Here is a 23,308-nt window from a genome sequence, read left to right as displayed (position 1 = left end):
ATTTACTTTTTTGTTGAAGTAATTTGTTTCACCTAGTCCCTTGGGTCATCCAATTTGAGATCGTCTTTCCATAGTGCCCTTAAAGATGAAGTTATTTGTTTCACCTACATAATTTTATTTTGAGGAATGAGGGACAAATGACAATTCAGGACAAGTTCTAAAACTGTGTATAACACCAGGAAAATATTACTTGCTAGGAAGTGCTACAAAACATCTTTGTGCATATGGTGTGCATAATAAATGTGATCAACAGAGCAGTATTACATGTTGACTGAATAGAAGTACACATGTGTTGAAAAATGTTCATAAAGTGAGTGTGAGGTACTAGCAGAGGGTGTGCTTTGAGTTGTGCTGGATTAGTTACAGGTAAGAGCTTTGATTGCGAAATGCAAGGTTCCCCATTTGTTGGAGCTGTACAGAGTTAATCTATTGCGGAGATTCGGCAATCTATATTTCCTCACGGTCATCAAGCTGTTGGCTTAGGTTTTTCATTATTTCCGTCCTGATACTTGTAATCTGTGCTTGTGCTCCATCTCTAATGAAGGTTGCTGCTGCTGCTGCTGATGATGATGATGATGATGATACAACATAATGGAAGGCAGGCAGATGGCTTTTTTGAATATGCAGGGGAGCAGCAGGGGTGGTAATGAAATGAAAACAGCAGTACATGGAAAACTTTAGAACAGGCCACTATCGAGAACCAGATATCAAGTATACTGACATACGAGAAACTATCGCCATGCACTGACTCAGTGACTGTGTAAATGTGGCAATGGCACTGTGACAAAACTGAGCATCTCAGTTACTTATTTGAACATTTATTTCACTGTGACATAACCACCACCACTGTTTTTTTTTTAAATGAAGTTGTGGTGACAGACTGGTCTCCTGTGAAGATAGGTGTATTGATTGGTTGTAAGACAATCTGCATCAGATCAATTTTTTGAAATTGTCCAAAACTGACCATCTCCAGTTTTGTTAACTTTTACCATAGCTGCAGGCACACCTAATTGGAAGTTCTGTTAAGCTTTACTTTTGACACCACCGTCATCAGCTTGGAGGTCACGCCGCCAATGAGCATATTATCGCAAATAAATCATACTTGACAGCCCTTTATAAGATGACTATTGCGGTGGAAACCTGCAAACCGGTTGTTTTACCCAACTTTTGGTGCTGAGTAAATTGGTGAAGTTCCTGAAATTTTTACATTGGGCAGCAGAACAATGATTGGAATAGTAGAAATAGTTGATTTTTCCAATTGCATCCTTCAGGTGTTCCATCAACCTTGTCAAATAAGCATGCACACAAACAGTGCCATGCCTCGATGATTATGATAACATTCAAATTTTGGATATCTTCAGTACCTCTGTGATAAATTCTGAATGGGTGTGACATGGCCTGGCTATTCTGGCAGTGGAAATAAAAAAAATGCGCATCCATTAACACCAAATATGTGTTTATGACAACAAAGCAGCCAGCATATGTTTGAAGATTATCCCTTAAACGACAAACAGAAACGAGTGCAGGATACAGAGATCTGCTCCTTCTAATGGGAATAGTTGGAAGAAAGTTGATTGACCACCATTTTGAGATATTTGGAGCAAACAATGGTCAAATTTGACAACTTAGGCACTCAGTCTAGATCCAAATATCTCAGTAACCAAACATATTTGAAAGTTTACGTTTATCATGTGGTGTAATATTAATTTTATTGATAAACAGACCAAATATTGTGATGTAGAAATGTTCCGGCTGGAGATATCAATGGTAGAAACTAGTATTTTTGCCCACTTTGAGCAGCAGTTTTGGAAAATGTGCTACCTGATTGATCCTGTCAACATTACATCTGAACTTCACACCAAAAGTTGAGTAGGAACACCAATTTGTGTGGTGTCTCACTGTAACAGCCAACTTATGAAGAGTTCTTAAACATGAGTTATTCATGATAATATGTTCATTGACAAGTGACCACCAGCCTGATGGCCTTGTTGTCAAAAGTACAGCATAACTTGAGTTGGAACCTCACAGAAGTTCCTTTGAGATAGGCCTGCAACTATGGTAAAAGTTCTGACAAAATTGGAGATATGGTGGGGACATCTGGTTCGTTTGACCTGGAATGATCCTAATGAGTCTTCTTCTTTTTCTTTTTTAAAATACATGTTGCACATTCCGTAAGTAGTACATCTCCACTGCCAACCACATTTTTCTTGCTGTTCCCCAATGAGATTAATAACAAGGAAATCCTCATCAAGAATTCCCATATTTGTGTGGAGGTCTCAACACACTTTTAATTAAAATATTTGTATGACATCATAGTCCCTGTACTGGTTATGCAGTGTTGGTGAATAGTTATGTTACGATCACATTGGTAAACACGAAGTCGTCCATTAAACATTATTTTGGTGGCATCATTCTAATATTGAAATGCCTATTACATTTCCATATGGGAACACAAATTAAAACATGCAAAGCTACCTAAAATTAGTGCCCACCTACCATGAAAATACTTAGAAACTGAAGCAAACACACTGGTAACCTGATCATTCATGTCTACCATGTCACACACACACACACACACACACACACACACACACACACACACACACACACAGAGACAGACAGACAGACAGACATAGAGAGAGAGAGAGAGAGAGAGAGAGAGAGAGGGGGGGGGGGGGGGGTAAAGGTGGAAATACAGAAGCGTCTTGATTCCATCAGTCTGCTTTGACCCACAACGAAAATGACCATACACTGACTCCAATATGGCACCTATGACGTCATTATGTAAACATGACCACAAACATGAAAATACATTGAAAAACCAACACACACACGCTCCATAAAAAAACCTAATGAAACTAACAGGACAATTGTGGGAAATTGGGGGTTTTTGGGTGGGGACAAAGTAAATATAAACAAATTTAGACACACACTACCATACCAAACCACACAAAACGACAAGGGGGAGGAAAAAAAGAGACCACACTAAGCTCCCCAAATTCCACTAAACACCATATCCTTTGGAATCAGACACTTCCCTTGACCTATATAGCTCAACAGCAGCTCCCAAACCCACAAACTGAAATCGAAAAGTTCCCTTGACCTATATAGCTCAACAGCAATTCCCGATACCAGAACACCCACAGCCACAACCGCACATTGGAATCGAACACTTCCCTTGACCTATATAGGTGAACAGAAACTACCAATATCAAATCACAAAACCCAAAACAACCACGTCCACAATCATCACTACTTCAATAAACACAACAAACCAACAAAATTGGAATCGAACACTTCCCTTGACCTGTTACCTTACGACATCTCCACATATAGTCGTCCCTGGTCTGAGACGCTGGAACTTTAGTAAGCCTCATTTCTTCACGACTTCGTCCAAAAATCCGAATAGTTGAAGAAATTTTACTAGAGACGACGCACTGCCCCATCATCGCCGACAACCAAAAACTGTTGACCTTGTCAGTCATATCCATACCTACTAAATGCATAAAAAAAGCAATTTACCAAAATTCACACATGAACAGAAAAAAACTACAATAACGTCGAAATAACAAAACTAAAATTGTTAACTCACTGAAAAATATTCTGCTGAAAGCACAGTTCCGATACCACATACGTGCAATGCTATCATGCAAATAACCCCATAAACCACGTAACACGCTACCCATAAACACACTACCAGAGAGCACCATTGATCACATCAAAACAACACCTACAAACATGCCACTCTCACAAAATAAGTTTCGCGATGTCATGACATCACACCACAACAGCCTTGCGTCACGGGTCAAAGCCAACGGGTGGGTTCGGACGCTTCGGTCAACCTGTAAAGGTTACTGAGACTAGAAATTATCTTGGTTAGGTATTGTTCCAAGGATCCTTTTGCAAAATAGATCATAATGATGTGGAAAGATTAATTTTGCATTCACATTGCTAATTAATTTGTACATATGGCTACATTCTGAACATTTCCAAGGTAAATATAAATAGAGGTGAATATATACAGATGTGAGTTAGTAGTTCCTACCCACCACCTTTTACGTATTACAGTAATAGAAATTCTTCTACAGAATAGTGGTAGTTTTCAAGGAAAAACTTTCTCAGTTTGTTATCAAATTTTACTGTGCTGTCTGTCAGATACCCCATATCACTGGGCAAGTAATAAAAAATCCTTTTTGGAGTATTGTACATCCTTTCCTGTGCCAAATACATGCCAAATGTGGAGTAGAGAATGTCATTCTCCCTTATAGTATTGTAATTATGTACCTCAGTATTCCTTTTAAATTGTGGTGGATTATCTACAAAAACCTTCATTAGGGAATAACTATACTGTGAAGGAGCAGTCATAATGCCCAGCTCCTCAAACAATGTCCACAAGACAATCACTGGCAAGCATCACTCCCACAGTACGCTCTTGTGCAATGAAGACCTTACCTTTTAAAGGTGAGCTAACCCAGAACATTATTCCATATGATGTCACTGAATGAAATATGCAAAATGTGTCAACTTACTGATTTCTCTCCTCAAGATTTGCAAGGATTCCAAGCACAAATGTGGCTGAACTAAGTTGTTTTAGAGGTTTCCTAAATGTTTTTTTCCAATTTAAATTATCATCAGTATGAACCCATAAGAATTTTGATGTTTCCCTCCTTACACTTATAGTTGGTGTAATGCCCATTGATGTCGACAGTTGAATACAATGTCTCTTTAAAAATTGAGGGTGAGACCTTTAGCAGAAAACCAGTCAATGATACTTTTAAGAATTGTATCTGTGTGTGTGTGTGTGTGTGTGTGTGTGTGTGTGTGTGTGTGTGTGTGTGTGTGTGTGTGTGTGTGCACTTGGATTTATTACAATACTAGCATCATTTGTAAAAAGATAAAATTCTGCTAGTTGTAGACTAGATGGAAGATTGTTCACGTACAGGGTGTTACAAAAAGGTACGGCCAAACTTTCAGGTAACGTTCCTCACACAGAAAGAAAGAAAATGTTATGTGGACATGTCTGGAAACGCTTACTTTCCATGTTAGAGCTCATTTTATTACTTCTCTTCAAATCACATTAATCATGGAATGGAAACACACAGCAACAGAACGTACCAGTGTGACTTCAAACACTTTGTTACAGGAAATGTTCAAAATGTCCTCCATTAGCGAGGATACATGCATCCACCCTCTGTCGCATGGAATCCCTGATGCGCTGATGCATCCCTGGAGAATGGCGTATTGTATCACAGCCGTCCACAATACGAGCACGAAGAGTCTCTACATTTGATACTGGGGTTGCGTAGACAAGAGCGTTCAAATGCCCCCATAAATGAAAGTCAAGAGGGTTGAGGTCAGGAGAGCGTGGAGGCCATGGAATTGGTCTGCTTCTACCAATCCATCGGTCACCGAATCTGTTGTTGAGAAGCATACGAACACTGCGACTGAAATGTGCAGGAGCTCCATTGTGCATGAACCACATGTTGTCGTACTTGTAAAGGCACATGTTCTAGCAGCACAGGTAGAGTATCCCGTATGAAATCATAACGTGCTCCAGTGAGTGTAGGTGGAAGAACATGGGACCCAATCAAGACATCACCAACAATGCCTGCCCATACGTTCACAGAAAATCTGTGTTGATGACGTGATTGCACAATTGCGTGCGGATTCTCGTCAGCCCACACATGTTGATTGTGAAAATTTACAATTTGATCACGTTGGAATGAAGCCTCATCCGTAAAGAGAACATTTGCACTGAAATGAGGATTGACACATTGTTGGATGAACCATTCGCAGAAGTGTACCCGTGGAGGCCAATCAGCTGCTGATAGTGCCTGCACACGCTGTACATGGTACGGAAACAACTGGTTCTCCCGCAGCACTCTCCATACAGTGACGTGGTCAACGTTATCTTGTACAGCAGCAACTTCTCTGACGCTGACATTAGGGTTATCGTCAACTGCACGAAGAATTGCCTCGTCCATTGCAGGTGTCCTCGTCGTTCTAGGTCTTCCCCAGTCGCAAGTCATAGGCTGGAATGTTCCGTGCTCCCTAAGACGCCGATCAATTGCTTTGAACGTCTTCCTGTTGGGACACCTTCGTTCTGGAAATTTGTCTCGATACAAACGTATCGTGCCACGGCTATTGCCCCGTGCTAATCCATACATCAAATGGGCATCTGCCAACTCCGCATTTGTAAACATTGCACTGACTGCAAATCCACGTTCGTGATGAACACTAACCTGTTGATGCTACGTACTGATGTGCTTGATGCTAGTACTGTAGGGCAATGAGTCTCATGTCAACACAAGCACCGAAGTCAACATTACCTTCCTTCAATTTGGCCAACTGGCGGTGAATCGGGGAAGTACAGTACATACTAATGAAACTAAAATGAGCTCTAACATGGAAATTAAGCGTATCCGGACACATGTCCACATAACATCTTTTCTTTATTTGTGTGTGAGGAGTGTTTCCTGAAAGTTTGGCCATACCTTTTTGTAACACCCTGTATTTACGTAGGTTGAATCAAGATCTTGTTCTTTGTGGAGTCAAAAAAGTCAAAATCTTTCTAAATATCAGAGTCCCAGACAAAGTGGTAATCCGTGTGTATTACCCCATTTTATTCTTTTGTTCACAACTTAAATGTGATCCATCAAGCTGTGTCCACTTCTAAATTCAGTTTGATCTTCTTCCTGGTTAAAGTTTAAGATTTTTTTCTATGCCGACTCCATTGATACAGGTTTCATTCCAGATGTTTGACTGCCTTGTTTACTCATTGTGGAGGGGTGAGGAGTGGTACGGTTTCTAATGAATACTTAGAGGCCAAAGTGATCATGTAAATATGGTTGCATACTGAGTAAATGCAGCCCTCTTAGTTTTTCTCAATAAAGGAAGCAAACATTTTGCAGTTTGTTGCATTCTTCTCTTGGTACCTATGAAGTGATTTTTTGTACATTGCTGTCATCAGCTGATCTTGTTAACCATGCATGACCACTGAGTCAGATATCAGCATTTTGTTCCTCACAATAGAAACTGAATGACATAATATAAGCATGGTGGACAACTTCCTGTACTGAAAACCCTTCTTGCAATAAAATGAGAAAGCATGCCTGGTTTGAGCTGAAATGATTCTTTGAGGCCTGTTGCTATACTGAACATTGCATCGAGCCACATTATCCCATTTATCATTAGAGAGACAGAATGCCTGCCTTTAGAATGCAGGCAAGAGTATTGAGCTAAAGGTTTCCAATTAAAAAAGTGCCTTGATTGTCACTTATTTATATCTGTTTAATCTTAATTTTCTAAGACACTGGACAATTTAATATATCTTCCTGTCCTTGAATAAATTTTCACAATCTATGCTGTCTGACCAAAAGTATCTAGACACAAACTAAAGGACATAACATGGGATGTGTCCACTCCTTTACAGCAGCCTGAACTGTGCTGGAGGCAGGGGTGGGGGGCATTAAATTATGTGTCTGAATGTCTGTGGGGAATGACCCATTCTTTCTCAAGAGCCAAAACCAGATAATGGGCTCTGGTGGGGAGTGAAATTGATGTCCTAACTCATCCCGTATGTGTGCTGTCGAGTTCAAGTCAGGACTCGGGGCAGGCCAGTCCTTTTCACGAATGTTATTGTCCACTAAACACTGCCCCACATGTGATAGTTTATTACAGGCTGCATTGTCATGCTAATATAATCATATAGATCAAAAATCCACTCACCAAGCAGTGGCAGGAGAAGACACTGGACAGTAAGTATCCTCTGATGCAGTGTTCTGGGTTACTTTTCCAGTACTCTTCCCATTTCCTAATCTTGCCAGTTCTTTTCCTTCATCCCTCTTGCTCCCCCTTCAATACTTCTGCCAGGAGGTGGTGCCACTGACTCCAGAAGCTTGCTCATTTCCTTAATTTTAAATGTGCTTTCTTATACTGCCACATGGTGAACAGCTTTGTTATCTATCCAGTTATATTAAATTTTCCAAAGTTTATTATTTTTGTTGATATGATACAATCAGTTATCTCTGAACTGTTCCTCTGCTGTACTGACTTGTGAAGTCAGGTTTCTCTTTTCTTTTGAAAGGGTATGCTGAACAATATCTTCTTATCATTTCTGGTATCATAGCTAAATATCTCTTCTGATAAATGTTTAGATTTGGTCTTACTTTCACACTAAAATCCCACATTCTTATTAACATTGTAGTGTTATTTCCTGTAATTTATCAGCTTCTGTAATTCTTCATAGAGGTCTTGTACTACCTCAACATGTGAGCATGTTGATGATAGAATATCTTGTCTGCTTTTGAGACAAATTTTGGTATGGTCTTTGGTATTTGTAACATTGGTTGTAGCTTAATTTGGGTCGACAGAAGCGTCCGATCCAACGCGTCGGCTTTGACCCATGACGTAAGGGTGTTGTCGTGTGTGACGTCATGACGGCGCGGAGTTTGGTTTGAGTGTGGCTGTCTCCAGTCCTGTTTTATCTTATTTTATGTACTTTTCTGATCTGTTCGTTCTATCCCGTGAGATTTTTTTTTTAAAAGACAAAAAACACTAATCAGCTACTGAAGCATCTTTATCTTCTATGGGTTGCAGGTGTACGACCCCTGGGGAGGTGGATGGGTATTCATGCATGGCTGTCTTCACTTACACGTTGTAGCTACGCTAGGCGTCTAAATTAGTTTATATTTAGTTTGCCGCCCTCCCTCCCACCCAAAACACCCCATTTCCCGCGCTTGTCCCGTTACTGTCATTAGGCTTCTTGTGGAAAGTGTGTGTGTTTGTTTTTGTTTCCGCCATATTTGTGACTTCATGGGTCAAAGCAGACGGGTGGGATCGGACGCTTCCGTATTTCCCTTAATTTTTTTGTTTACAATAAAGCCTGTTCTTCTGTAGAAAATACATTTACATTTTAAATTCAATTTATCATTTCTTTCCCTCTTTTCGTTTTGGCTAATTGTTGGTAATCTCACTGTATCTTTGATATATGACTGTTACATGACTCCTCTCAGACTACATTAACGTATCTTTATATCCTCAGATCAGTAACTTTTTGTCCACAAATTAAAAGTAAGAAATACAGTAGAGTGTTTCAAACATCCATGTTGTTTGATATTTACCCAAGTTTTGTCTAGCACAGTGCAGGTGCATAAGTAACCAGCTATGCCCTATGGACTAAAGCCATTGCCTGGGTTCCTGTGAGAGTATTATTCCCGGCTTGGCATTGACAGGACCAGAATTCACACATCTCAAACTCTCACATATTGGCAGACCCTCTGACAATTTTACTCGTGCTGCACTGCCTTATAGGGTGCAGAGAGGTTCATGATACACAGGAACAGTGCTGAACTTTGGGATAACTATGCTCACAGCAGTTAAGCCCAGATCTTAGTGCTTATGAATCTGTCTGGGATCAACATGATCAATTTGCATTCTGGCCATATGCCTTCAAAATCCTCAAGTCGCCAGTCAAGATTATCATTTGGCAGTGACTGTTGTTGCACGCACAATACATTTAGTTGAGAGGGCAGGAAATTTTCTTACCTTGCTGTCTGCAATGCTGCGTACCCTTCTATATTTTTTCATGTAAAGGAATCATTCAAGATTCTTACCTTATATGCATTACATAAGGTGATACTAAAATGCTGGTAAGGAATGCATGTATTATTTGAACTTATATTATGTACTATATCATATGTCACACAATTTTTTTTTTTAAAGAAAAATTCTGCTAAGGTAATGAAGTACCAAAGAACAATTAGCAAGATATTCATAACAATAAATATAATTCTCTTATTAAGTGTATTCGGTTGTGGTTTTTTGTTCAGGAATGGATATGAAAGACCGGATTAATAGTGCTCGGTTGAGGGCTATGATGGGCGAGACACCTTTAGAGCTGATCAAATTTCTTCAGCTAGTTGGCTTAATTGCCGAAGTCGTAAAGTGCGGTCTGTGCCGTGAGCCAATGAAATTGGTTAAAGTTCCGGCGTCTCGGACCAGGGACGGTTACATGTGGCGCTGTAGGAAAGATGACGTATGGCGTTCCATACGGCGCGGTACCTGGTTCGAGAAGTGAAGGGAAGTGTTTGTTTGCAATGGTTTGCGGTGTATTTTGATTTTTGTATTGGGGGATGGGATCGGGAGATGCTGTTGAGCTATATAGGTCAAGGGAAGTGTTCGATCCCAATTTATGGGATCGGGAGCTGCTGTAGATGTATGTAAGTTAAGGGAAGTGTTTGTTTGCTATGGTTTGTGGTGTTTTTTGATTTTTGTATTGGGGGATGGGATCGGGAGATTCTGTTGAGCTATATAGGTCAAGGGAAGTGTTCGATCCCAATTTATGGGATCGGGAGCTACTGTAGATCTATATAGGTCAAGGGAAGTTTCTGATTCCGGATAAGAATGTGTTTTGTGGTATTTGGTGAGTTTTGTGATGTCGATTTTTTTTCGTCATTTTGCGTGGTTTTGTATGGCGGTCGGTGGCTAAATTTGTGTATATTTAGTTTCTCCCCACCCAAAAACCCCCAATTTCCCACGCTTGTCCCGTTAGTCATTAGGCTTTTTGTGAAACCTGTGTGTGTGTTGTTTTTCTATGTATTTTCGTGTTTATGATATGTATTCGATGTTTTTATATCCGCCATATTGGAATTGTCGTTTATGGTCGTTTCCGCCATATTTGTGACGTCATGGGTCAAAGCCGACGGGTAGGATCGGACGCTTCTGTATTCCCCAGAATTGAAACTAATTGAAAGTAATACGACACTTAAGATTCCTGTACACTTAATTTCAACTATTCAGCAACTGTCACCTTCCAAACTAACATAGAAACAAGGCTATGCTATGGATCAGTCACCAGTACCTTCACCCCAAGAAAAATCTGTTTGCTTTCAAATACCCATTCAAAGTGAGACTAAAGCATAATGCAAATTGAGAAATTATGTCAATTGTACATTTTCTGGAAGAGGTATTACCACAGTGTCTAGATAGTTGCCAACTGTCCTTCTGTACATAAACATCTAAGATTCATACTAGTTGACTTCATTCACATACGGTTTGACTTCTTTTGATGAAGACTGCTTTGCCTGTGCTAGTCCAATCCTATGTCCTTCTTGCTTCAACTGTCATGCATTATTTTGCTGCTGAGAGAGCACAAGTGCTTAACTGTATTTACTATATGGCCCCAGCTGTGTCATTAATTTGTCTTTGATTCCCTTTATTACTGCTCATCATTACCTCAACACATCATGTAAAGTTAAAGTAACCCAAATTATCCAGTAACAGTGCTGATCACACTAGTGTCGAGAGGTATTTAGCATTTTCACTTGATGAATTTTATCACAGTTTGATATATATGGTGTGTGTTGTCTTTCAGATGGGAGTATTCAGAGAGCACAGCCTTGGAGCCTATCAAGGGTTGTCTCTTGGTTTTGGGGCTGTGTTGACTTTTTTGTATTGTTGTAAGTATTTAACCAATGTATACATAAACGTAATTTTTTATCTTTATAAAATTTTTGTCCCTGATGTATAACATATATACAAAAGAAATTAAATGACTGCAAAAATCAAAATCCTGCCACCTAAAAAGTGCTCAATACATTCAGCCAATTTAATGACTAGATTCCTCTTGAGCTTTTCAGAAATAATCTGTTAAAAGGATGCATGCAGCTAGCTTCCTGCAGACAAGCTCATATGTTTTGCATTTCAACATTGGGATGGCATGCCTCACTGTATTTCAGTGCTTCATTCATTTATCTGTGATATCAGTTCTCATTTTTAACTATTTTCTGTCTTACACTGCACAAATTGTGCTTCTTTGTGACCATAAAACAAATAACGTAAGCTTTCCTTCTATTCTCACACCAGACTGGTTGACGAGTGACTGAATAGAAGCCTTCAGCACGTTATTCATTTTACAAAGGACCAGAATTTTCTAGAGTTCGTGGCAAAAGCTTTCGATAATGTATGGTGATGGAAGTTGTATTCTTCACACATTGATTTTTACAGATACACAAATTTCTACTCTCTCTTGCCTGTTGAAATTTCCATGTCTTTTTAATGTGAAAGTGCAACAACCTCTCCTCACTCAACATTTTTCTAAATTTTGTGATTGAATAACGGTGGGTCTTTTCCATTGTTCCTCCACTTATTTGGCACATACTAGTCCAAAATGTCATTTACAAAATCATTTTAAACTTTGCCCATAACTCTTCTATGTCAATTATATTGGAATTAAAACATGTCCATTCCTTTTCTAAGTAGGATGCTAAAAGCTGCTTACATACTCTTTTGACCATAAAGACTCTCCTAAACTTCTTGATGGATTTATTAACATCAGTAACCATCAGTGTTATATGATTGCTAAATCTCCCTCTCTTGTTTGATAGTGTCAATAAGATTAGGTCTGCTTCTTGCTACAAGGTCAAACATTTTTTCTTTGTTTACGGGCTGTTGAACTAGCTGCTGAAGACAGTTACTGGAAAATGTGTTCAGAAATACTTCACAGGGTTGTCTGTCTGTACCACCTGCGAGTGCAGTTGAAGACAGGTGCCTTTTAGCACATACAACAGCTCTGTGTATCGACTCTGTGTCTCAAATGGGAGATACATGCTGGTTTGAAGATGGTCTGTGACAGAAACCACTTGCCATAAAAATACACCATATGTGAGCTTCTCATTAATGGCAGGGTGTTTTTATTGAATTGTTGAGATATAACAGGATATCTCTCGATAAAATCAGAAGGAAAATTTTTATTTGATCCAGCTCATACATCTCAACACAAAATTTCTGTGGATATTACAATAATGCCCTCAGAATTAAGCACCGTATACATAAGCCAACCAGAATGTGTAAAAGCTGTAGATACTAATTTTTCTATGATCTACATATGTGTAAGTCCTTCAAGGCTGTCCTCTTACTGTTAGTCTCCTAAAGATATGGAGGTACTTTGTTGAGATACTGAACCCCTGTAATGTATGTTACAGAAAACATTGTAAAACAGTTTCTTTCATGAAAAGGAGATAAAAAGAGCATAAAAATACAAATGAAGTAAACACTATTTGTTGCTGCCACCTGATTCATAATGATGAACTGTATTGGCTGGTTACTTCCTTATCAGAAAAAAATTGACATTTTTATCTGGAGTTACAGATAGTGGCATAAATTTTTTGCAGCATTACATGCATGATGACCCATGTGAGTTACGCATTATTATGCATTTATTATGCATTATTATGGAAGGCGAGGTAACTTTCATTGAATGCTGCACTTCGCCTGTCACACAGATTCATGACACTATTTTCCAACACCCACCAAAGTCTCTCTAAGCATTGGACAAAACATTCTATTGGTCATTCCTCAGAGAGGTAAATCTACTCCTTAGTCGTGGAGCCATTCGAGAACCACCATGTGAACATCCTCATTGTTGAAAGATCTGCAATCACTGCAGACCAGTGCCCTGATTGCCCGGACATTTTCATCTGTAGTTGGTCAGCTGTCTTCTTTCCTGATCCTCACCAACAGTGTCTGTATTGTCTTAGTCAGATTGTTGGTACCATTTCACTACAGCTGGATGTGACATTACATTTGGTCCACGTACTGCCAGAATTTCACAGTGAAACTGTGGGTAATTTTGATGGTTTTCTCACAAGAATCATACTGTTTTGCATACTTCAACTTTGGAATATGTTTCCATTTGCAGTGCAGTTTCACTCCCGCATTTTCGTGCGGCTGTTATCCGTATTACAGTAAGACTGTCTGCAGGAAACACAGAACGTATACTCTTTTCTGACAGTGCACTACTTCTGTTGCACACAGAGTGTGGGACAAAATATTTTATGAATGCACACCCCAAAATCCCTTGCCATGTAATGTTTTTACTTTTGTATGTAATGGGTTTTCAAGTATTAGCATTGTTTTTGTAGGAATTTTTAATCTGTTACGTCTTATTTAAAATTTACAATTCTGTAGCAGTAGAAAAGAAATTGTTAATTATTTTTTGTTATTACAGTGTAAAAACATTAGTCTCACCGGACACAAACAGACGTGGACCACAGTACACAACTGACTACAGGAGACCAGGGGGTCCAAGGTAATTATGGTTACACACTTGCTTTACTGTTCTTAATTTTCTTTCTCTTATTCCCTCCTTAGAAGTTCTCAGTTGTGTACACTGTAAACATGCATGCAGTTGTGTACACTGTAAACATGCATGCATTGTCTAAAAACAATGATGATGTGACTTACCAAATGAAAGTGCTGGCAGGTCGACACACACACACACACACACACACACACACACACACACACACACACACACACACACACACACAAAATTCAAGCTTTCGCAACAAACTGTTGCCTCATCAGGAAAGAGGGAAGGAGAGGGAAAGACGAAAGGATGTGGGTTTTAAGGGAGAGGGTAAGGAGTCATTCCAGTCCCGGGAGTGGAAAGACTTACCTTAGGGGGAAAAAGGGACGGGTATACACTCGCACACATACACATATCCATCCACACATATACAGACACAAGCAGACAATATGGCTGGATTGTAAGGGCAGGACGCTCCTTTGCAGCTGGTTAAGAGGATTGGTTGGAGAATTGGTATTTGTGGGTATAGCACAGTAGGCCTGTTTGTGAGTAAAAACTTAAGCAGACTGGACAAGGTTCACTCATTAGATGATGTGCCATCTAAGAGTGGCTAGACCGTGTGAGAGGTAATCTTTCTGAAGGGATGGCAGCTATCAAAGTGGAGGTAATGTTGGGGGTTAGTACGTTTTGCACAAATAGAGGTTATTAAGGAATCATCAAGGAATTAGAGGTAAAGACGGCTTGCTGAGAAGATGAAGACCAGGCAAAATGGATAGCAGAGAGGGAATTAAGACTGTGGAATGCCTTGGCTCTGGATCCAGGTCATAGATATCACCACTGAACCTGAACCACACAGTGGGGTTAGGATCTAGAATGGTTATGTAGGGTAGTTCTAGGTGACTTATGAACAGGTCAGGATGCCATGCATTTGTCCTTATTTGTGACTCAGATTTTGTCCTAGAAGGAGAGGTAATTGTGCATAAGAAATGAGCTGGTGGGTTTGGAACTGGCAACTGTGGAAGGTAGTGTTTGGAGGACTAGCTATGGCAATGGAGGATGTTACTGTAAAGGGAGGTCACATCAACAGTGGTTAACAGGGAGTGAAATGCCAATGGGATAGAGATGGAGAGGTGATAAAGGAAATGGTTTGTGCCCTTGATTTTGGAAGTTATGTTTTAGGCAATGGATCAGTGTGTTATTTAGCTAGAATTGCAACTCTTTCCATAGGAGCACAGTAACCAGCTACAATGGTGTGTCCAGTATATTTAGGTTTGTGAATTTAAAGAAGCATGTAGAAGTTGGGTGTGCACTGGGTGGTTGAAATGAGGGACAAAATGGATCCAAGGGAGAAATGCTGGGGTGAGCCTAGGGATTTGAGTTTATGCTGGGCTTATGGGATGGGATTTCCATGGCAGAGCTTGGGTGTGGAAGAGTTACAGTTGGCAGAGATGTTCTGGATGTAATCACCATGATCTATCACCCCAATTGTGGAGTCTTTATCTGCAGGGAGCCCTTCATTGACAGGGGACCAGGATGTTGAACTAGGATTTTTGTTGAGGATAGTATATACTTTGCTGAATTAATGTAGATAGATGGAGCAACCCATTAGGAATGGCACTGGGATGTAGTTATAGATCCTTTGATACTGTGATCCTTGTCCCAGGTTTCCCCTCCCCCACTTCACTCTTGTAGTTTGATATGTCTGTCCATTATGTCTTATTCTGGTCTCCCCTCCTCTTCCAGTCCACTTGCAACTTCCCCTGCCTGCAGGATGATAAATTGAGTGAGCTGAGACAGAAAATAAAGATTAAACAGTAATGTCCATATTGGTCTTGAAAGCTAAAACCAATATACTTCAGGAGACAAATTTATAAAAACAGTTGACATTACACACTTGCATATGTCAGGGCAGTGAACATCAAATGTGATAAGATGCGATGTGGGTCATAAATGTAAGGTACAAGCCAGTGAATGAATGGCAAGACAGGCTGATTGGAAAGGAAATGGATCAGTCTTTGAGTGATTGGGAAGAAGCCTTAGGTGTGTGTGTGTGTGTGTGTGTGTGTGTGTGTGTGTGTGTGTGTGTGTGAGAGAGAGAGTGAGTGAGAGTGAGTGAGAGTGAGTGAGAGTGAGTGAGAGAGAGTGAGAGAGAGTGAGAGAGAGTGAGAGTGAGTGAGAGTGAGTGAGAGTGAGTGAGAGTGAGAGAGAGTGAGAGAGAGTGAGAGAGAGTGAGAGAGAGTGAGAGAGAGTGAGAGAGAGTGAGAGAGAGTGAGAGAGAGTGAGAGAGAGAGAGAGAGAGAGAGAGATTTGGGGGGGGGGGGGGTGCTAGATGTGTGAGAAAAGTAATGTCTGACAACACTGTGAGTAACCTGGCAACACTGTGTTCTACTTGTGTAGACTGGTGTTGATTCATTCCAGACGGAGGTCCCAGTTTCAGCTCTGTACATTCATGACATGATTTTTGAGTGTCACATTATTGAAGTTTTTTTTTTTTTCTTTTTTTTCTTTTTTCTTTTTTTGAAAATGGAACAGTGGAATGTAGAGCATTGAGATTTGATCAAAAGTTGAAATGGGTTTGTGGGGAACATAACATTATCAAGAGCACAAGTTTCTCACTAGCACAAATAATTTTTGGAAGGCTGTGAATACATTGAAGATGAACTCACTCAGGGAGACCTTCAACTTCAAAAACCAATGAAAGTGTCAAAAATGATATTGTGCATGAAGAATTTGTTTGTCCAGGATAAACTGTCAACCAGGTGTTTTACAAAGATGTCTTTGAAAGCCTCTTTAGCACAAGGTTGAGTCAAGTGAGACAAGACATTGCAGATAAGTGGATGCTGCATCATGACAACACCCCATATCACATGGCCACTTTCATCTCAGAAGTTTTGATCTCAGAAGACATTCCTGTTGTTCCACAGCCCCACTGTTCGCCTGATCTTAGTCCTTGTGCCTCTTTTATTTTCCTGAAATTGAAAGTCGTAGAGGATGTCATATTGGAACTCGGGGGAAATTCAAAGGAAAGACCCAGCCAGTTGAAGGCTTTCATCACTGCTACCAAGACAGGGAATGACGTACCCACTGGTGTATAGTTGCTGAAGGAAACTATTTTGAAGGGGAGAATATTGTTCTTTGAAAAAATAAAAACTTTTCTAGATAAGTCTTACTTTTCTCTCACCTTGTGCAAGGCTAAATGTGTAGCAGTCATTTCATTGTGCCAGTCTGCAACTGTGTGTCATATTTATGGTGAGTTGTGATCTACCCTTTTCACAACTTGGACTTTCCATTGTTTGATATTATGTATTTTGATATTCTATTGCTGGATTATCTCACTGCTCATGGAAGTGCATCCTCTCAAATCACTTAATGGGTGCTCCATTATGTTAACTGACATTGTCAAATTGGAAGAAAGGTGATCTGTTATGTTAACATGCATGGATAAAAAATCCTGTGTCAAGATTGCAAACACTCCTTTACTGATTACTAGTTCATATCATAGATGAGCTATCTTCAGATCTAAAATGCAGAAAATTGTCTATAAGAGGTGAACAATCGTATCGTAAATTTTATATTTATACTTCCATTCTGTGGTACGTACCAATAAAAATTACTTCATTCAGTGCTTACCACCCTCCAGGCATTACACATTGTCATAATCTGTTGAGCTGAATCACTCTTTATCATGTACATGCTGAAAAATGTTTATAGACCTTGACAAAATACATAGAATATCTATTTGGCAAGGGTTATAAAACTATATCCTTACCTAAACTTTGTTGTCGTGTTTACATAACTTACGGTGTTAGCTGTATGTTTCTCCAGTGCTCATATTGCCACACTTGTGTTTAAATGCATGGAGATTGACAGCGGTAACTACCATACAGTCCATGTGTGGATGTAAGTATGGCACATCTTCACAACACTAGCTGCAGGAACAAGGAAGTAGCTATATTACGGCTGTTGGAGAACTGGCCACATATGTAATGTTAATGCTACGTGTAAACGCTGCCAGATGGTGCCGCTAGCCAATGAGCTTTTGCGAAGTTGTGTCTCTATAATAATATAAAGAATTTTAATGTAATGAACTTTGTTAGATTTGTTATACAAAATGTAAGGAACTATGTTCATTGTCTACAATCAGTAGCAACCATACACCAAAAATAAGCTGTTTGTTAAATAATACAAAACTAGGACGTACTAAAAAGAAGGAAATTAATATGGTCACAATTGAAAACATTCAAATATTTTAAGATACAGGAAAGTATGTAAAATGCCAGTGCTCAAAAAAATTATAAATTAACAATATTGAATTATAAACCAAGTAGTCCTGTAACCAAAGGTGTAGGTGCCAAATACAATCAGTATTACAAGTGACTTTAATTACAAACCAGTAAATAGATGGATAAAGCCTAAGTGGTACAATTGAGCCATTAGGTGTTACATTGAAGACTGTTCCAAGGCTTGAACTTACTGTATCTTACTTCTAGGTGTTTGTTGTAGATTATATCTTCAAGCAGTACCACACACAATCATATAAAAATAAAAGTTAACTAATATATATATAACAAAGATGATGTGACTTACCAAAAGAAAGCAAGAAAGCACTGGCAGGTCGATACACACAAACATACACACAAAATTCTAGCTTTCGCAACCAACGGCTACTTCGTCAGGAAAGAGGGAAGGAGAGGGAAAGACGAAAGGATGTGGGTTTTAAGGGAGAGGGTAAGGAGTCTTTCCAATCAAGACTTACCTTAGGGGGAAAAAAGGACAGGGATGTTCTCGCTCGCGCGTGCGCGCATCCATCTGCACATACAGACACAAGCAGACATCTGTAAAGGCAAAGAGTTTGGGCAGAGATGTCAGTCGAGGTGGAAGTACAGAAGCAAATATGTTGCTGAAAGACAGGTGAGGTATGAGCGGCGGCAACTTGAAATTAGCGGAGGTTGAGGCCTGGCGGATAACGAGAAGAGAGGATATACTGAAGGGCAAGTTCCCATCTCCGGAGTTCTGACAGGTTGGTGTGAGTGGGAAGTATCCAGATAACCTGGACGGTGCCAAGATGTGCTGGCCGTGCACAAAGGCATGTTTAGCCACAGGGTGACCCTCATTACCAACAAACACTGTCTGCCTGTGTCCATTCATGCGAATGGACAGTTTGTTGCTGGTCATTCCCACATAGAAAGCTTCACAGTGTAGGCAGGTCAGTTGGTAAATCACGTGGGTGCTTTCACACGTGCCTCTGCCTTTGATCGTGTACACCTTCTGGGTTACAGGACTGGAGTAGGTGGTGGTGGGAGGGTGCATGGGACAGGTTTTACACCGGGGGTGGTTACAAGGATAGGAGCCAGAGGGTAGGGAAGGTCGTTTGGGGATTTCATAGGGATGAACTAAGAGGTTACGAAGGTTAGGTGGACGGCGGAAAGACACTCTTGGTGGAGTGGGGAGGATTTCATGAAGGGTGGATCTAAAATCCTGCCCTAATTTCAAGTTGCCACCGCTCATACCTCACTTGCCTTCAACAACATCTTTGCCTCTGTACGTCCGCCTCGACTGACATCTCTGCCCAAACTCTTTGCCTTTACAAATGTCTGCTTGTGCGTGTGTGCGGGGGAGCGCGCGCGTGCGTGCGCGCGAGCGCGCGTGCGCGCACGCGTGCGTGCGTGCATACCTGTCCTTTTTTTCCCCCTAAGGTAAGTCTTTCCGCTCCCGGGATTGGAATGACTCCTTATCCTCTCCCTTAAAACCCACATCCTTTTGTCTTTCCCTCTCCTTCCCTCTTTCCTGATGAAGCAACAGTTGGTTGCGAAAGCTTGAATTTTGTGTGTGTGGTTATGTTTGTTTGTGTGTCTATCGACCTGCCAGCGCTTTTGTTTGGTAAGTCACATCATATTCGAACCGATACCTAGATGACATAGACGTGTGTAATGCAATTAAGCTTAAAATGTATCACAAAACACACACACACACACACACACACACACACACACACACACACACACAGAGTAAGATATGTTTGTTCAGGTTTCACAATAAAGACCACATATAATGCTGGTTACACTTCACACCTAAACCTGAAATTAAAAGTGTGTAACTTCAGCTGTTTGCTTATTTTATGTGGAGGACTAAAACTGAGTTCTCACTCAGTGTATATGTATTGTGTGTTTAATACAGGAACCTTAAGCTTAATTGGATTATACATAAACCCACGTCATCTGGATGTTGGTTCGAATATGACTTCAGAAACGTGCTGTGTTACAAAATAAATAGAAACAATGCTTAATGTTCATCAGTTAACTTGTTTCTTCACATGCTTCATGTGTGATAGTCTTTAATGATATAATCTATAGCAAATACGTAGGTGTAAGGAATTAATCTTATCTTCATGAAGTTTGATCCTTGTAACTATCTTTAATGTAACTTGCTATGGCTTAGTTGTACCAATTAAATTTTATCCATCTGCACTGGTTGAAAAAAAAATCAAAACACAAAAAAATTTATTAAAGTAGAGTAATGAAATTGTGGAACACATTTGTCTAGGTAACCTATTTAAGTGATTAGCATTTCAAGATTACAGATTAATGTAAACACAAGATAAGCCATTGCAAATGTTGAAAGCTGGTACATTAATAACTGGTGTAACTGCCAAACTGTTGAATGCAAGAATGCAGATGTGCATGCATTGTTGTACAGGTGCCAGATGAGAGGGCCAAGGCAACATGTCAACACACTGTAGAGCATGTTGTTATAACAGTGGTATGTGGGTGAGCATTATTCTGTCTGAAAACACCGCCTGGAATGCTGTTTGTGAATGGCAGCACAATAGGTCGAATCGTCAGATTGACATGAAAGTTTGCAGTCGAGATGCATGGGATAGCTATGAGGATGCTTCTGCTGTCACACAAAATCACGCCCCCCTGACACCATAACTCCAGGTGTAGGTCCTGCATTTCTAGTAAGTAGACAGATTGGTTGCAGGCCTTCAATTGGTCTGCTCCTGACAAACACACGGCCCGCACTGGCACTGAGGCAGAACCAACTTTCATCAGGAAACACAATAGTCCTCCAATGAGTTCTCACTTGACACCTCTGAAGTCGCAAATGGCAATGTTTTGGGTATAGTGGAATGCACGCTATAAGGCATCTAGTTTGGAGCTGTCCATGAAGTAACGAATATGTAGCAGCTCATTGTGTCATTGTGGTGCCAACTGCTGCTAAAGTTGCTGCTGCCGATGCAGTATGATGTGCCAAGCCATATGCTTCCCTCTCAGTAGCACCAAGTGACAATCTGGAGCCTGTTCCTCTTGTGATGGTACGTTTCCATGACCACTGCTGCCAGCAATCGTGTACAGTGGCTACATTCCTGCTAAGTGTTTCTACAATATTGCAAAAAGAACATCCAGCTTCTTTTAACTATTACACGATCTTATTTGAACTCAGAGAGATTTAAATGATGGTCTCTTTGGTGCCGTAGACATTCCTGACTCACATCAACTCACTGTGTTCAGTCTCTAAAGGTAAAGAAATCTCGTGACTGTTACATGTTTTTAAAGCAAACCTGACTGGCATATACTTGTGCCACTCTTATGTGACTGGTGCGAAATTTGAGTAGACATCATCTTTCAAATGTACAAACACCCATACAAGCTTTCATTTATATCTCACAACTCATTCTTTGCGTTGCAATTTTTGCCGTCGGTGTATTTGCTGGTTTATAATTAAAGCCACTTCTAATACTGGTTGGAATTTGCACTAAGCTTTGAGGTTGCAGTATTGCCCACTTTATTATTTAATATTATGGATTTATAATTTGACCATTGGCACTGTACATACTTTGCTGTATTTTAAAAATGTTGTTCTGTTTTGTGGTGACCCTTTAATTTTCTTCTTTTTTAGTGTGTCCTGATTTGTATTACTTAATGAGCTGCTTAGGTTCGGTATGTGGTTCTACATCTATGTCTATGTCCATACTCTGAAAATCGCCGTGAAGTGCTTGACAAGGTACTTCCTGTTCTACCAGTTGTTGGGGTTTCTTCCCCTTACCATTCAAGTATGGAGCATGGGAAGAATGATTGTTTGAATGCCTGTGTGTGTTTGTGTGCTGCAATTATTCTAATCTTGTCCTCATGCTCCCTTTGTGATTTATGTATATTCCTGGAGTCATCATTTAAAGTTTGTTCTTGAAACTCTGGTAGTATACTTTCTTGGGATCTTTCATTTATCTTTGTCTGCCAGTTCAGTTTTTTCACCTGCACTGTAACTCTCCCACACGCCAATATACCATGTTAGTCCTATTCGGTAAGGGTCCCAAACACTTGAGCAGATTCTAGACTGGATCAAATGATTCCTTACAAATCTCCTTTGTAGACTGACTGCACTTCTCCAGTATTCTGCCAATAAACTGAAGTCTACCACCTACAACAGAACCTATGTGATCATAATATTTCATATTCCTACACTCAGGTACTGTATTTGCATGAGTTGGCAGATTCCATCTGTGACTCATTGACTTTAGTTTGCAGGGTACTACATTTTTTTCATTTTGTGAAATGCACAGTTTTATATTTCTGAATGTTCAAAGCAAATTTCCAATCTTCGCACAACGTGGAAATCTTATCAAGCTCTGACTGAACATTTTCACAGCTTTTTCAGACAGCACTTCATTGTAGATAACTGTATCATCTGCGAAAAGTCTGAGGTTGCTCTTAATATAATCTGCAGGGTCATTAATATGAAGTTACTTTTACATCAGACTCTCCATCTAGGATACCATGATGTGTCCTCCCTACCAGAAAGTTTGTAATCCAGTCACAAATTTCACTTGATATCACTATGATTGAACTTTTGACAATAAGTGTAGATGTGGTACCGAGTCAGATGCTTTGCAGAAATCAAGAAATACTGCATCCACCTGACTGCTTTGATTGAAAAGTTTCAGTATGTGTCATGTGAGAAAAGTGAGAGTTGGGTTTCACATGGTCATGTTTTCGGAATCTGTTGTGGTTGGCAAGGAGTAGTTCATTTTGTTAAAGATACCTCATAATGTTAGAGATCAGAACATGTGCTAAGATTCAACAACAAAGTGATGTCAGATGGCAGCTTTGTGAATCATTTTTACTACCCTTCTTGTAGATGGGTTTTACCTGTGCTTTTTTTTCCAACCACTGGCCACAGTTTTTTTAAGGGAGCAAGCCAATTGGGGAAGGGTGCCATACA

At 40.0% G+C, this 23,308-nt stretch overlaps 1 protein-coding gene across 1 annotated transcript in view; it reads left to right on the top strand.

Annotated features, from left to right (window-relative positions):
• The window catches only part of LOC126186869 (selenoprotein K-like), a 33,896-nt gene that overhangs the window by 882 nt on the left and 9,706 nt on the right, over positions 1-23,308 (top strand). The window contains exons 2-3 of the mRNA XM_049928248.1: positions 11,375-11,459; positions 14,009-14,089. Of these exons, the coding sequence (XP_049784205.1) occupies positions 11,375-11,459; positions 14,009-14,089 (166 nt within the window). The remainder of the gene's footprint in view (positions 1-11,374; positions 11,460-14,008; positions 14,090-23,308) is intronic.

This window comes from Schistocerca cancellata, chromosome 1, assembly GCF_023864275.1.
Source record: "Schistocerca cancellata isolate TAMUIC-IGC-003103 chromosome 1, iqSchCanc2.1, whole genome shotgun sequence".
NCBI classification, from domain to species: domain Eukaryota; kingdom Metazoa; phylum Arthropoda; class Insecta; order Orthoptera; family Acrididae; genus Schistocerca; species Schistocerca cancellata.
The sequence above is the reverse complement of the archived record's forward strand: the minus strand, read 5'-3'. Positions and strand labels throughout refer to the sequence as shown.